Source organism: Danaus plexippus, chromosome 2 (assembly GCF_018135715.1).
Source record: "Danaus plexippus chromosome 2, MEX_DaPlex, whole genome shotgun sequence".
Lineage (NCBI taxonomy): Eukaryota > Metazoa > Arthropoda > Insecta > Lepidoptera > Nymphalidae > Danaus > Danaus plexippus.
The window spans coordinates 1,984,601-1,999,950 of NC_083537.1; the positions used below are offsets into that span (position 1 = coordinate 1,984,601).

Here is a 15,350-nt window from a genome sequence, read left to right on the forward strand (position 1 = left end):
AATCTAACCCGGAATTTTCACTCATTACGAGTGTGTTGGGACTGGAATCGTTTGTAATTTACACTCTCGAGCGACTATTTAAACTGTCACCTTGAGCGTCTGCTCGTGCCTTGTCTCGCGACTCGTACGCGAGTGTAAATTCCAGGTAATTCGTTTCATTAACTTCAATGTAATTATAGATTTATTCAGTTTCGATACAATATTAATCACTTTTTTTGGTACAAACCTTTTCTCTTTAAATGTCTAAATATTTCGCCGCTTCTGAAAAATCTAGTTTCATCAACTGGAGTAATAACGAACACAAATGAAATAAAAAAATAATAATGTAAAATATGTTTTATTTAACTTGGTTAATATTTACATACATTTACACTGTACAAACTATTCTCATTACATTGGACCCACTAAGTGCTTCGATGTGTTTTGTTTGTACGTATTATATGTAAGGTAAGAATAACATGCAAAACAACACTAGCAGCAGAGCAGTTACATCACTATGTACAACTATATATATATACATATATATATAAATTCATACGGTCAAGTATAAAAGTCAGAGCAACTGATGTTATTGCATTTTTAAATAAAAGTACAGCCGAATGATGAATACAAATCATATGTGTCTCATATAATTCCCAGAGCTCTATTTTATTTCATACTTCCACAACTTTATTCTTACTTACAGATCATATACTTTTATTTTAACAGTATCCTTTGTACAATTTGTAAACATGTGTTCCTATTCAATATAGTATATAGAAGTCAGGTCTCGGTACCTAGCATCTCCAAAGCACATATCATGTCCGCTAACACTTCATATTGTATAAAATCATATATACAACTGTTTCCACTGCAAATGTTTGAATCAGTATCCATTGTATCGCGTCTGCAGCACTCATAAATAATCCAGTCTCCTCCCTTATCATGTTATATTTTATATACAAACAACGTGACTAACACACAGGCGGTACAGGCTTTATTAATAATCAACATAATAAAAAATTAACAAAATCATAATAACTCTACCACACTATCCTTTATTACCATCCACTTCATAAATTATCTTAGATTTATACTTTTCACACATATTTACAAATCCTGTCATATCATTATCATATAATTATGTGAAAATTAATGTGATATACATAACGCGATATTCAATCTCATAGTGAGTGATTTAAATCGTAATTAGTAGCAGAGTTTTATCGTGGAATGATAACAAAATGGCGACATGTTGTTGTGTAATTAAAACTTTCTGATCGGAAATGTACAGATTTAAATATATATATTTTTTTAATGTATTCGTGTCCGCCTTCAGCTAGCAAAATGGCAGTGATATTGACCAACCGTTTAAGTTTTATTCTCATCAGCACCCCTACCACGGGTCCCGTCGACGGAATAAACACATTTCGCTCGTACACCAACGTCGATACTATACGCGATAACTTACGAACGAACGTGACTTTGTATTTATTTCGACAATGCAACCCGTGGTAAAGATGCCGTTGCTTGTAACTTTTTTTAATATGGACGGAGTTATTGTTCTAACATCTCTCTATAAACGATAATTTCCATCATGTGTCAATCAAGCTCCAGACGGAGTCCACTCAGCAGGTAGCACCAAATATTTTAGATATCGTACAATATTACATCACTAGAACATTACAACTAATATTAATTCTGGGGTTTCCGGTTCATATACTTCACTTATCAGTTCCACTCACTCCCGCCACGAGTGACGTCACACGGCACCCTATCCGGTAAACTATAATAAAAATGTCCAAGTGTCTGTCTCTCGCGACCATCACGTTTCTATTATAATATGAGCCAGCCCTAACTGTCTATGTGGTCCGGCTCGAGCTTGGCTCCTGAGCGTATCATGACCAGCTTCTCCTCCGCATCATTGCTGGGATGCATGGTCTCTATGGTCAACATCATTTTCTCATCGCAGCTGTCGTCCCCGGAGTCTGAATACATTGACTGTGTAGATGTCGCCACCTCCTGGAAATATACAAAGTAATTCATTAATAACTCTGGTAACCCTTCCCTTGCAAATCTATGCAATCAACGATGTATAAAATTTGCTCGCATTAGCTAACAAGTGACGGATCGAGGAATATATACGTTCAAGGGATAAAGCGGCTCATGGCAGCAAACATGTCTTAAACACTACCTCAGTTTGGCCGTCTTATAACAAGAACGAGTAATTTAGTAGCCGGTCATATAAAGTGACATTTGATAATGCATTGTTAATTTTTCATAGTACGACGTAACTTTTTTTGACAGACAATGTGTTTGAAGGTCCGTCAGTAAACGCCTCGGTTTTAAGGAGAGTTTAGTGAATCTGAGTCTTAGTATTGTAAACAAGCAAACATAACGATTTCGCACATGATTGTATTTATATCAGTTGAAACGAAAGGCTAAAATCTTTGTTAAAGTACTCAAACTTGTGTTGAAAATACATAACCTAGTTAAAAATTACGTACAGTTTATACCGGATGTTACAGTTACATAATTTCTTTTGTGTTTTTGGCGTTTTTTTATATAAGTGTGAATATTGATCTGAACTATGAAGAGGTCGTTAATGAACAGGCTCGCGACGGGACACTAAGGGGACATTGTGTGATAACTGTTAGTCTCGGGTTGCATACCGTGATCCTGTTCTTGGTGTGTATGCGGACGTGTTTGGCGAGATGGTCTGATCTCATGAACCGCTTGCTGCACTCCGGACACTCGAAGCGTTTCTCTCCCGTGTGTGTGCGGCGGTGACGCTGCAGCTCGTCCGAGCGTGTGAACCTGACACACATACACACATTGTTATTTCGTTTATTATATATGTCGTTGAATGAGAGCAATTTAAAATCCGTGTCCGTCGCCCGAGTCGGACATGTTGAATTTCTTTTAAACAATCAGTGCGCACCCCCGGCGCAGGCATGAATGCACTACTTACAGTTAGGGCCGATCCTCACTATAAAGCCGTTCAGTTCGTTCTCGGTCAGATTTCGGTCCGGTAAAGTCGTACCATGTTCACATTATACAATCTGACTCAGTTCATTATTCAGTCTTGAACTGTCAATAATCAAAGTCGGGTGTATAGTACATGCCACGTGGCTTGCGGATAATTAATTGTTATAGTGCGGATCGGCCCTTATAGTGACGTCGATGGCTATCGAAGTAATTTGAAATTACAGGAGGCTTAACAGAACCAATTAATAGAACGAATGACTGTATAGGGTGATAACACTTACTATCTCTAACACATATCTCTATATATTAGTTGATTTGTCCAGTTTTGTTTATTGAGAATTGAGATATACCTATTTAAATTTTTTTAAATAAGCAATAATATCAAATCGACAGAGCATTTATTTGTTGTAAAATTTTCGTTTAACTTTCCATGTGTATCACATGTGTATACAACCTTATAGTTCAAGTGGATTTTAGATACAGCTTTATGAAGCGGATGTCCTGAACCGTTTGTGATGAAATCTTGTTTTGTTTAATTCGATAGTAGGAGTGTGACGTCATCTCAGACGCATAATGTCTCGAGATCCCAGATATCGTTGCTAGATATTTTTAATCCCCATAACGTGTATAAGGGCTTAAGTAATATACGTTTAAAAAAAATTCTGACATTTTTATAATATATAATTCATCATCATCATTAGCCTTTCAGAGCCCACAGCTGAAAGGTCTCTTCTCACATGGAGAAGGTTAGAGCGTAAATCACCACGCTTGCTCAAGACGGGTTGGCGATTTCAATCTTATAATTTGAAATTATAAGACCAGGTTTCCTCACGATGTTTACCTTCACCGTCTGTCAGTGGTGTCTAAATACTCTTAGAAAGTACATAACTCGGAAGAGATCACATCGGTACTTGCCAGGTTTCGAACCCCCGCTCTCACATACGAGAGGCGGGCCTTTAACCTCCAGGCCACCACGACATCGACATAGAATTATCAGTTAAATTCTATTCACCTTTTCCCGCAGAACAGCCAGTTGCAAAGGAAGGGTCTCTCTCCGGAATGCCATCGTAGATGTGCTCTTAGGTGGGAGGTCTTCCCGTAAACCTTGTTACAGCCCGGGATGTGGCAGACATGTTGTTTCTTGCGATCCACCAGGCGGCTGGGAACATCCATACATTTATATTTTACAAGGGCAGGATTTAAGAGCACTATTTACCTACTGAGACTACCTTAAAGAGATTGAGCGATAAAAAAGTCCTATCTCATGAAATATCTGCTAAATCATTACATTAAAATCTTAAATTCAGGGTTATACATCCTATGGAGAGGTATGGACTCACTTCTCTCCCTGATCACAGTTGGGACATGTGCAGGCGACTCGCTTCATCAACCGTTTCCCACTGTTGGGACTGCTGGGTCTGTTCTTGTTGGCCTCACACTCGCTGGTAGTTGTGTTGCCGGAGCTGACTGTCACCACCTGCCACTTCCCCGGCTCGTTCGGATCCTGCTGTATTTGCTGACCTGAAGTTTTTAATATTGACATCATGATCGTTTAACGAGTAAATTTTATGTACGAGAAGAAATCTTACAAGATTAATGAATATATTTACGGAATGCATATCTTTAATCAGTTCCACGGGATAGTTTAGTAAACATGTACTTAGCAATGAGACTACTTATATAGAAATTTTTCAAGACCTAAGGAACTGTCAAATATTAAGTATTGAATGTACGTGTATGAACTACATATTACCGATGAGAGGTTGCGGTTGCGGTGTAGGCGCGGGTTGCGGTTGTTGTTGTGGTATCTGCGCCAGCTGGACGCCCGGCAAACCCACGGCTGGGACCAGCTGCACGCCGCCCAGACCGCCCACGCCCAGCGTCGGGACCTGAAGTGGTTGATAGTTTCAATGTTTATGACAGATGCATTCGTATCCTCCCAAGTATGCTCCGGCTCCTTACATTACTGGAGGCAGGTATCACAGTGACCTGCTGTCCGTTCGGAGTACTCGTGATGATAGCCTGCTGCTGGACCTGGCCAGTGTCCTGCATGGGATTAGACACAGCCTTCCCGAGCAGCGTTAACGGTTGAAATTTTGTTAGTGAAAAATTATATTGACGTTTAAATTCCATACATTGGATTTTATTTACATAGAACCCTGAATATGAGCTCCTAGTTTTTATATAAGCCGTACCTGCAGCGTGATCGTCGGCTGACCGCCAGCACCCTGCCCGCCCGAGCTCTGCTGTCGGACAAATAAACGCACGTCACAACAGCATACAGAATAAATACATTTAATAATATTAATGAGTAAAATACAAATAAAAAAAAACTGCTACCATATAACCAGCACGTGTGAAGACTAGTTCTACATAATATTTACCTGAACATTTCCGAGTGACGCGATCTGTATCTGTTGTATTTGTCCGGAGGGTGTCAGCACGTTCGCCACTTGAGGCTGGGCTTGCATCTGTGATTTTAATTGTACACTTAATAATCTATCCGCTCGGTTGTACTGGCGGTAGGCAGCCCATACGTATACAATAATATTTAAAATTTGCGCAGTGATTGAGCAAAAGTTTGAGCGAGCTTTAATTCAATTTTTTGTACTGCGCAGGGTTTGTACTGCGCAATACTTTTCCACATCACTGTTCAGTCACGTGATTGGTTTGTCAATCTTATCGCTCAATGTTATTGAACGTTTCAAAGAGGGCTATCAATATAATTGCACAATATTTTCACTGTAGATGTATGGGCGGCCCAACGGACACATGAGAACTGTAGCAAACCAACGTAACATGATATCACAAATAATAGAAGCCGTCATACTTGTTGAAGTACCTGCTGCAGCTGCGGTATTATCTGGAGGTGGGGCGCGTGTACTGGGACGTGGACCGTCTGGTACACCGTGTGACCGTTGGCCACGCTCACGGGCACTTGGACCGGCACCATGCCCATGCCGCCCACGCCGCCCACCCCGCCCACGCCACCACGGACAGCAACCCCGCCGCCTAATCATTAGTTATTACAAGGTTTGTCTATTATCACTACGTTGGTTACTCTTCCTGCGATATTTTTTTTTTTTTATATCTTTTGTTCTTTAAAAGTTATAATTCTGAGATAAGTTTTTCGACTTTGTGGTATATACGCATACACACCTAAATCGAACTTAAAAAAATCAAGATTCAAAAAAATAAAAAAATATAATAAAAAAAAAATTGCAATAAATAATTTTGTAATAAGAAAATATATGTAAATCATAACCAGCACAATGAACTGATCGCAAATGATAATTAATTTCAATATGGTTAATGTGCGATGTTAAAAGGGAGAAAGGAGAGTGAAATGGAACACCAAGCAGAAAAAAAAGTGTCGTAGAAAAACGCGGGAAAAATAAAAAAAAAAATACTCAAAAGAAGTCAAAATTCCCTCTGCATGAACGAACCTTGCCCCGGACTGGCGGGTGACTTGGCCTCTTTTCCGTTTCCGTGTTTCCCGTCAGTCTGTATCGTTACTCCGTTATTGGGCACGCCGGCCGCGGGCAACTGCACGCCCGTGGAGCTCGGGATAGTGATAGCCTGGCTGGTCGGTATCTGTATCCCGCCCGGTATCGATATATTCGTTCCCGGGATAGTTACCATCTGATTACCGGTTAGTGCGCTTAGCGGTATTGTTAGGTTAGTGCCGGGGATGGACACGGTCGCTTGTTGCTCTGTTAGATAACATTAGTACATAAGCGATAGCCCGGGTTCGATCGGCCAGCGAGCGTTCGCTGACAATCAATATAAAAGCAAAATAAATACGGCTAGTTAAATACTTTCGACTGGCTGATCGTTGGCGAGAGAAAATTTAGATTTTACTATAGAACACACGAGCTGTGACTGTCATGTGCCAAACTAACGTGACCATTATTTATGAAATTTATGCCAAATTTTTTTTTTTTGCATTTCAATATGAATCTACAACTGGGACGAAAGCAAGGGCTTTGTTAAAAAAAAATTCTAGTTAAAATAACACAAACACAACGACTATCATTTGTAAGACAACATCTGTATAGACAACAGTTAGTGAAGGGCAAAGCAGATGAACAGTGACAAAGGAAGTGTAGACCCCAAGCGAGTGAAGTGAGAATCTATATATAGCTGTATGAGGGTACCCGCGGGGAGATGCATCACGTTGTGGAGAAACCCGGACGGCAGGACAGGCGTGCGGACCAGCTGACCGTTGACCAGGCTCACCTGACCCATGCCCGAGAAGTTCTGGAATTGAATTTCATAATGGATATTAAGGTCAACCGGTTCTGGACGTTAGGTTTTATAGTCGAGGGATAACATTTGTGAGTCTATATATAAAAACTTCAAAGTTAAGCGAATAAAAGCTTTTCAGAGCGATTGAATTTGCAGAATACCTAAGAAAGTTTCATGACTATCTATTCATTCAAGCAAACCTCTACAGTTTAACATAGGGTCATACCTAGTGTGTGTATGTACGTTACCTGAGCGTGGTGTGAGGGTATGAACAGAGCGTCCTGTCCGTCCACGGTGACGGCTTGCAGCGGAGTGACGCCTCCCACCACACAGCCGCCGTACACCCCGCCGGTTTGTTGCTGAGGGACAAACACACGTTACTATCACAACATGCATCGAGAAACGCCGGGAGTACACACTCGCGAAGACTTACATCTTATTGTGAGTTACGGGTATATGTTTTTTCAACTATATGTCTGTTCTTACTATAATAATAGTATTGTTTGAACAAATCAATTTATCTTTTTTTTTTTGTTAATAAAACCTACACCTCTTTTGTGTTTATATAATACAGAAGCCTCTAAAAAAACCATAAATGTAACAATTTCTGTATCTCAGAACAAACTCGGAGACAAAAAATCTGTAATAATATCATCTAAATAGCTTCAATATATTAGTGCCGTACTTGCAGCAGTTGTGGGTGTATCTGCAGCAGTTGTTGCGGTGAGTTCTGATAGGGCGTGCCCTCACTGGACGACACCACGCCGCCTCCCAGCAGAGATTGCAGCTGCTGCATTGATATCACCTGGAGTTAGAGAAGCGATTATTAGCATCACTGGAGTAACTAGCTGCTGCACAGTGTTAGCCATGTTCTGGATATCAATCGAGCATATTTTCTTTTGTCAATTCTTACTAATAATAAATAATACTCAACAAAATGAGGTACAACTATCTCCAAACAATGTCTTTGTGCGTCTCATCAGATATATATTTTTAAATCAAAGTCATCATAATACCTGCGGTTGCTGCACTTGAATGCCGTTTGGGACTGTTGTCGCAGCATTCACAATGGCCGCTGATAACTCATTGCCCTGTCAACAACAATAGTACAGTTGTAACAAATGATTTGACAATCAACCCATAAGCGATGTTACTGATAATGTGTTAAACAAAAACAAACCTAGCCCACAGTCTGTTTTAGTAATTAGTAGCTAAACTATTCAATAATTATGAAATAAATGCTGTTAATCATGAAGCTGCGCTTGTTATGCCCGAGTGCTCGGCAAGGTTTTTTCCTGTTATTATATATTTTTCACAAAGCTTTTTGTTAATCATTTCTCTTAAGGAAAACCAGTTTACAACTATCTCAAGTTACTGCACCGATGCTCGTGATCTTATAAATGGAGGCATTTGCTTACTTACAATGGGAACATAAAACAAAAGAGTAACCTAACATCAAAATGTTTAAACCAATACAATACTTACATGTTGAAGCGGCTGGACACTAGCATTTACATCTCTCCCCACATCACTCACCGACAGGCCTTGCGCTCTCAGTTGTTGCACCACGGCAGTGCTGATGACTCTGAGCTGCGGCTGCTGCATATACTGCTGCTGGAGTGCTGCAAGTGCCTCGCCCTGTACTTGTTGCTGGACTAGCTGAGCTTGTTGGACCTGTTGTTGTTGTTGTTGTTGTTGCTGTTGTTGTTGCTGTTGCTGCTGCACTTGTTGTTGATGTTGTTGTTGCTGCTGCTGCTGTTGTTGTTGTTGTTGCTGCTGCTGTTGTTGTTGTTGTTGCTGCTGCTGTTGTTGCTGCTGCTGCTGCTGTTGTTGTTGCTGTTGTTGCTGCTGCTGCTGCTGTTGCTGCACTTGTTGTTGTTGGGCTGAAAGGAAGTGTAATAACTCAGATTAGTATACCAAAACACAATCATTTTAAAGTTAACAAATAAATGAGTGACTTGAGTTCAAAGATGACTATGGTAAGTCAGTTATTTTAATTGATGATTATTTTAAACACATTGATTTTTAATGAGCATGGATCTCAGAATGATAACAAGAAAATTATTGTTAGTAGGCTCACTGTAATGCTGTTGCTGCTGTGGTTGCTGTTGTTGCTGATCCTTCTCCTGCTGCTGTTCGGGCCCCATGCTGACAGCGCCGTAACGGCTACACGTGGCCGCCAGTAATGCTAGGGGCGACTGGGTGCCGCTACCCTCCTGAAGATAATATATATATGTATATGAACAGTGTCTAAATTTAAAGACTATACTAGCCTGGAAAGTAAAGATATATAACATGTAAATGTCGTCTTTCAAATAACAATATTCTTTGGTGTAGACTTCTTGTTGTGAATATAAAAGTTTTAAAAATGAAATGAGAAAAATAATAAAGCTGCCAGTAACTTTATACAAAACTAAGACAATTTTATTTCAATACTATACTTTTTGCTAGACTTTTATTATTTGGAAGTCCGTGGCCTCCGTTAAACTGCAGATATAATATATTGAATACGTATTAAACATGAAATATCAGAGATTTTAACAATGACATCCATATCTCAATAGTTGACACACCATTTTATAGTTGAAAGGTGAACAGTATGCATCTCGGAATGAGTAACACTTTATTACCAAGTAGACAGCCAATAGAGAGTAAGTTTCAAAAATGGAATTATATTATTTTATATTGTATTTAATGGATTGAATTCAACTTTTAAAGTTTCTTACAACTTTGTCTTAAATATGTGTAATAAAAAACATTCTCAAATAATATTTAAGCCTCAGATTCTCGGTAATTGGAAATTAAAATGTTTGCAAATAGCTTCCTACTAAACCTAGATTATTTATAAATTTGTAGGCAATATATCAATGTTGTCTGTCAAGTCTCATTATCATTTTTTTCGGATTTTCTGAACGTTCAATCAGATCAATATGAAATTGAGATATTATTATAAAACATTAACAGTTAATAGAAGAAAATTATATAAAAACATGGGTAAATTATTGCAAACTTAATAAACTTTTGACCGAAGTATAAACCTTAAAAAATTGCCTTTTCCATGACTCAAGCCAATAAAGTGTTAATAAGTTTATAGATAGCCTTAAAGGAATCAAAGATGACTTGGATCGCTTCAGCCACAGTATTTATGGAGACCTTGCATGATATTTCTATATACAAATTGCTGGATGAGGATAATTTACAGATATAACAAAACAAGGACACTTCTAGTTCAAATAATTATATATATATTCTATATTTATGATGGAATATTTGCCGTTTTGGCAGAAAGTTTAATGAACAGGACATATAATGTCAGATAAAAACTTCCACTTACTTGTAGCTATGCATGACTTACATTTGTGAAGGCAATGTTTATCTTAATGTCATATAAATCATGCAAATTAGGACTTGCAAATAAGTACAACACTTATGTAAATGATAAGCATTCACAACAGAATCATGATTTATGGAACATGGATGCTTAGACATTGTATATTTCAATATTTAGTAGATTAAATTTATGTGTAACTTTACTTATGAGTAGCAATAATCTTAATCAGTAGTTAAAAATAATGTCTTTGTTCATCTTACAGTTTATAATAAGATATTATTACAAATTTATATCACAAATTAATTAAAAAAAATAAAAAGCAAAAATTTAATCAAATACGATTTTTTTTTTTATTGTTTAACGAGTCAAATAACTTTTTTTTTTTAATTTTACGAGTCTAGAACTATCGAAGAATGTCGTTTTAGGCTTCTTAAAAATAAAAATTAAACTGGCCCAGGTGACAAATGAATTATTTTTTTTACAATTTTTAACAGTATACTTCTGCGAGTAAAATAGTAAAGGTATACCGCACGCCTATATCACATCACAAAAGGGGTCTTTCATTTGCGAATCAATAGAAGTTAGCTGTGCAAAAAGATGAAAAAGGCGCGAATGCTAGGGGAGAATAAATGTTAGAGTGATTTAGATTTCAACTCTATATGGATAATAAGTAGACCGTTTATCCGAAAGCATCATGATACCCAACAAAAGATGGTTTTTCATTTAGGAACACACAAATAAAGTTATAAATTATTTAGTACTATAAAAAAATCTATAACTTTTTTAATAAAATATAAGTTAAGTTTTACTGTTTGGTTCACTCGATAGTTACTTATACAAAGTTTTAACGATTCCATTATCGTAGCGTTACTTGGGAAGGTAATAGAATGAAATGCAGCTTACGTCGTTTATAAAACGTGCTCGATTGTATTTTTGGATATTTTTGAAAAATTTATGAAACTACTGAGTTTGATTTTTCCAGCTGTTGACGAAATTTCAGGCGAGCATGTTGGATAAAACCGTGGTTGTTGGGTGTCGACACGCCTTTTCCTAACAAGTGCCGTGAGCCGGGAGTCGTCGCACTCAAGGCCGCCGCCGCCCTTTGATCCACCCACCTAGAATCGCGTGACTGATATTTTACGCATTTATAACTAGGTTAAGTTTAATTTTAAATTTTAATTTTCGATTCATTCACTATTTTTCAAAAAACGAGTTCTCTTAAGCTTTTAGTAGTATCACCGTCCTATTTGTTTAACAGACAACTATAAAAACAGGTCCACGCTGTAAGTTATTAACGCTAATGACTATCGTGCGTCACTGGTGATAGTATATATATTAACAATAATAATAAGAGTAATATATAACATAGTCAAGGGTGTATCAGATACAGCGGTCACAGCCTCCTGTGTGTGGCCTGGCGGGCCTCACACGGCCGGGGCCGCGTTCGCTCCGCCCTCCCCCTGCACCGACCGACACTCTAGAACGCGGCCCGCTGGCGTCCGTCTGTTATACAATAACACTACAAGCGTTTCACTGCGACTCCACTATCATTACCTTCACTGTTCTGTCCTCACTGATATATTCAACTGTCACTTTGTGGGAATCAGACGACATCATCCAGACGACACTGGCTGACAAATGTATCCCTTTGTTCTCTGAACGAACGAACCATTCTAGCGACCGTCCGCCGAACTGCGGCGAGCGAACTGACGACAGACGACTGGCGAGTGGCGAGGGCGACGGGACACGAGCGCCGTCGACTGAACTCGGAGATCCGCCTCCTATCGCATTCGCGTCGCGTGGTTTTTAAACTGTTTTTTGGTTTACAATAGTCGTAATACAACGCAAGGATGTATGTTTTAGGTCAACGTCATTATGAATTGAATGAAAAAAAAACGTATGATCTATAGACGGTGCAGGTGAAGTATGCGATTGATTTTGAAGGTTCGCGGTGACAGTCTCCGTCTCGCTCGTTCCGGAGACAGGTCTTGATTATTGGTAGGCAGCAGCTGCGCCTCTGTCGTCCTCCCCGTCGCGGGTGCGGCGCCGCGCCCGATAATAATAATTGAAAGTAGGAAGGACGTTATAATGGGTGTATAACCTCGTGCCCGCGGCCTCCTTGGGCGGGAAAAAACATGAACACATGTCGTCATGAGATGCACCATGCGTCTGACGATCTCGATATACATTCTATTTGACGTGTTTCGGTTTTTTAACTTGCCATATATCGTTGGTAACTAATCAATCACGCAGAAGATTTTTCTAAACGACCATTCAACGGTATGTATCACCACGTATAGTTTATCTCTACATGACCTTATAAGAGTCGCCATTCATGAATATTTATATGCATAATATAAAATACATACATTATTCTGATATATCGTACGAGTGTCTGTGCGTTGCGAATCTTATATATATTTATAACGCATTAATAGTCAGCGGATGTAATGATAGTGAAAGTCGATCCATGTTTTGTCAAGCGTCAGCGGCGTTTGCCCCAAGTCCATTATGCACGAATGAACAGCCGCGTCGAGAGAGCCTGTGTCTCTGCTGTAATTATCCCGCTCATCTTCAAACAAATATATAACTTATATCAATCACATAACGTTCATATTAGAATAGCACAGATTGTATTTCTGTGAATTTCCAAGAGAACTGTGCTTTCTAATATCAGCATTAGATAAACAATCTTATAATTAATAGAAATAAGGTTGAAAGTTGATTATTGTTGTATCAATATGGGTGTACCTCGGGTGACGCGTCGAGTGACGTTACACTGTTCGAATATAGTTAATTAGTAAGTGCGTTCGGAAACAATGCACTGTCATATTTATACATTTGGTTTTAAACATCATTTGTTTACTATTTTTGGCAATGACCTAAAGTAAACAGCCCGAAATTATAAATTCGTAATAATTAATTTCAATTTTATTTCTATTTATTCTTATATTTGTTCTTATCTTGTAACTTGAACTACGGTAAGACAGAACGTTATTTACTCGTCTTATGTTCTTAGTACCTAATGTGAGTATAGATATATAGGTATGTACATATATATAAATATACATACCTCAATGAGAAATATTTAAACAGTGTCTGTATAGATATCAAACAAATATGTCTGTAACACGCCACTTGTGTCCCATTATTGTTTAAAGCGGGCTTTGCAAGAGAAAGTATTCGTAACAGCTTTCTATGGGCGGGTTTCTAAGAGCTGATTACGATATGTGCCTTGTAATTAAATACTTTTTCACGAAATGATACACATACTGATTTAACATCTCATTTTTAATCTATAGGACTATCAATCGTTTTTTTCCTTTTTTTTACTCAAATAAGACGTCTCAAGTTGTTTGAGTACGCAACATTGTATCGTGTATGTACCTCAGTCACGGCATGTGAAATGAAACATCGCTCGTTATGTTAATAACGTTATGCGAGCCGTTATCACGGACGTGCGACTCACCATCGAGCTGATCAAACGAGACGATCGCTCCGTAAAGGTCACAGATGAAGATCATTCGGGTGGAGGATGATCGCGAGACGTCACGGAAGCGGAAATGACTGTGGGCGGGACGGACGGCACCCGCCTCCCGCGCGACACGCCCTTGGAGCCAGGCCCCGGGTCACGTCACATCCTCACAGGATGATGGACACTCGCTATCAATGAGATCATCGTCATTCATCTCACGGCGTCAAAGTCATCGCCGCTCACAGACGGATCGCTCTCCAGCGGCTCCAACTCTGTACACACAGATGTTCACGTACGAATCATCACCTGTAGCTTTATTAATAGCTAACAATAAGACAACGTGTAATTTGAAGTGATATAGGTAAATTACACTTTACATATACCTGTAACCAAATGGTCGGTTCTGTATAATAATGATGAACCTACGGTTATTTATGGTATAAAATTATGCAAATGTTGGTAACAGCTGTCCGTCTTGAAAAGTATTTCAAGTAAGAAGTATTTCATAGTTGCAAAGAGTTTCATTGTTCGGGCTAACTATCACATTAAAAGATCTACGATCTTTGCTGAATGCAAGTACCTAACTAAATAACGTAAACTCATTAATAGGTAGGTACAGTATATTAAATATCCACACTCTGTGATATAAACGCGAAATAATAATCGTAATTAAGACTATTAAGACTTCTCGCATTAATATACTGAACAGCCTCCAGTAGATAAGAGGCCCTTCAGACGTTCACTGCAGTCTTGCTTAATTCGACAGCGTCTGTGATGTGCGATTAAGATTACTTTGGTTGAAACTTGTATTTTACGTCATATATTAAGTATAAGCGATAGTAAGCACTCACACAAAGCCTTTTCATTTTACGATACATAACGACTACTTGAATTTTTCGAGACAATCTTCTTAAATTTTTTCAAAGACAGTTTAAACTTTCAGTTCATCTCCAACTACGTAGGAAAGTATGTGACCTTTTGCTTTCAATTATTTTTTATAAGAAACATTTACGGAATTTCATCGTCCAACCTGTTAGTCCTCGTTGAAAATGAAATTAATATAAATAAGATTTAAAAAGATAACAGGTTAATGGGTACTACATCCCTACTTGTGAGTTATAATAATTAGTAAGAAATATAAACAAAAAAAAATTATAGGTGGCAGAGACTAGCTGTGGTTAAACAACTACAGTTCACCCACCCTCTCACAGAAGATAGGCGTGAAGTAGTCATTTATGACTGCGTTTCGTCCGATGAGTGAGAGAGCAGGTTGCCCTTTTCCTGTTCCCACCCTTTCCTGTTATTTCCTTATTCCGACCCCTCTCTTTT

At 38.6% G+C, this 15,350-nt stretch overlaps 1 protein-coding gene across 10 annotated transcripts; it reads right to left on the reverse strand.

Moving 5' to 3' along the window:
* Positions 1 to 318: 318 nt before the first annotated feature.
* LOC116779577 (transcription factor Sp3-like) lies at positions 319 to 12,290 on the reverse strand. Of its 10 annotated transcripts, none has more exons than XM_061529566.1 (17): positions 12,101 to 12,290; positions 9,296 to 9,431; positions 8,701 to 9,098; positions 8,232 to 8,306; positions 7,901 to 8,020; positions 7,464 to 7,574; positions 7,125 to 7,227; positions 6,414 to 6,680; positions 5,798 to 5,979; positions 5,352 to 5,438; positions 5,163 to 5,210; positions 4,930 to 5,034; positions 4,721 to 4,856; positions 4,308 to 4,488; positions 3,980 to 4,126; positions 2,652 to 2,796; positions 319 to 2,001 (listed from the first exon to the last, which is right to left on the reverse strand). In XM_061529566.1, exons 1-17 carry the CDS (start codon positions 12,161 to 12,163, stop codon positions 1,834 to 1,836), a joined length of 2,472 nt encoding a protein of 823 aa, XP_061385550.1. In that variant the 5' UTR covers positions 12,164 to 12,290; the 3' UTR covers positions 319 to 1,833. The 10 variants fall into 10 exon arrangements, with proteins under 10 accessions (XP_061385550.1, XP_061385568.1, XP_061385561.1 ...); XM_061529584.1 differs by having other exon boundaries at positions 5,163 to 5,213; positions 8,752 to 9,098; positions 12,101 to 12,289; XM_061529577.1 differs by having other exon boundaries at positions 5,810 to 5,979; positions 12,101 to 12,289.
* Positions 12,291 to 15,350: the final 3,060 nt, after the last annotated feature.

Excerpts from the sequence above, each read along its gene's own strand:
- LOC116779577 (XM_061529555.1), bottom strand. The coding sequence starts at position 12,163 with ATGATGTCGTCTGATTCCCACAAAGTGACAGTTGAATATATCAGTGAG. Across the intron at positions 9,099-9,295 it reads ACAGCAGCAACAGCATTACA|CCCAACAACAACAAGTGCAG; the intron begins GTGAGCCTACTA and ends ACTTCCTTTCAG. Across the intron at positions 2,002-2,651 it reads ACACCAAGAACAGGATCACG|GAGGTGGCGACATCTACACA; the intron begins GTATGCAACCCG and ends GTATATTTCCAG.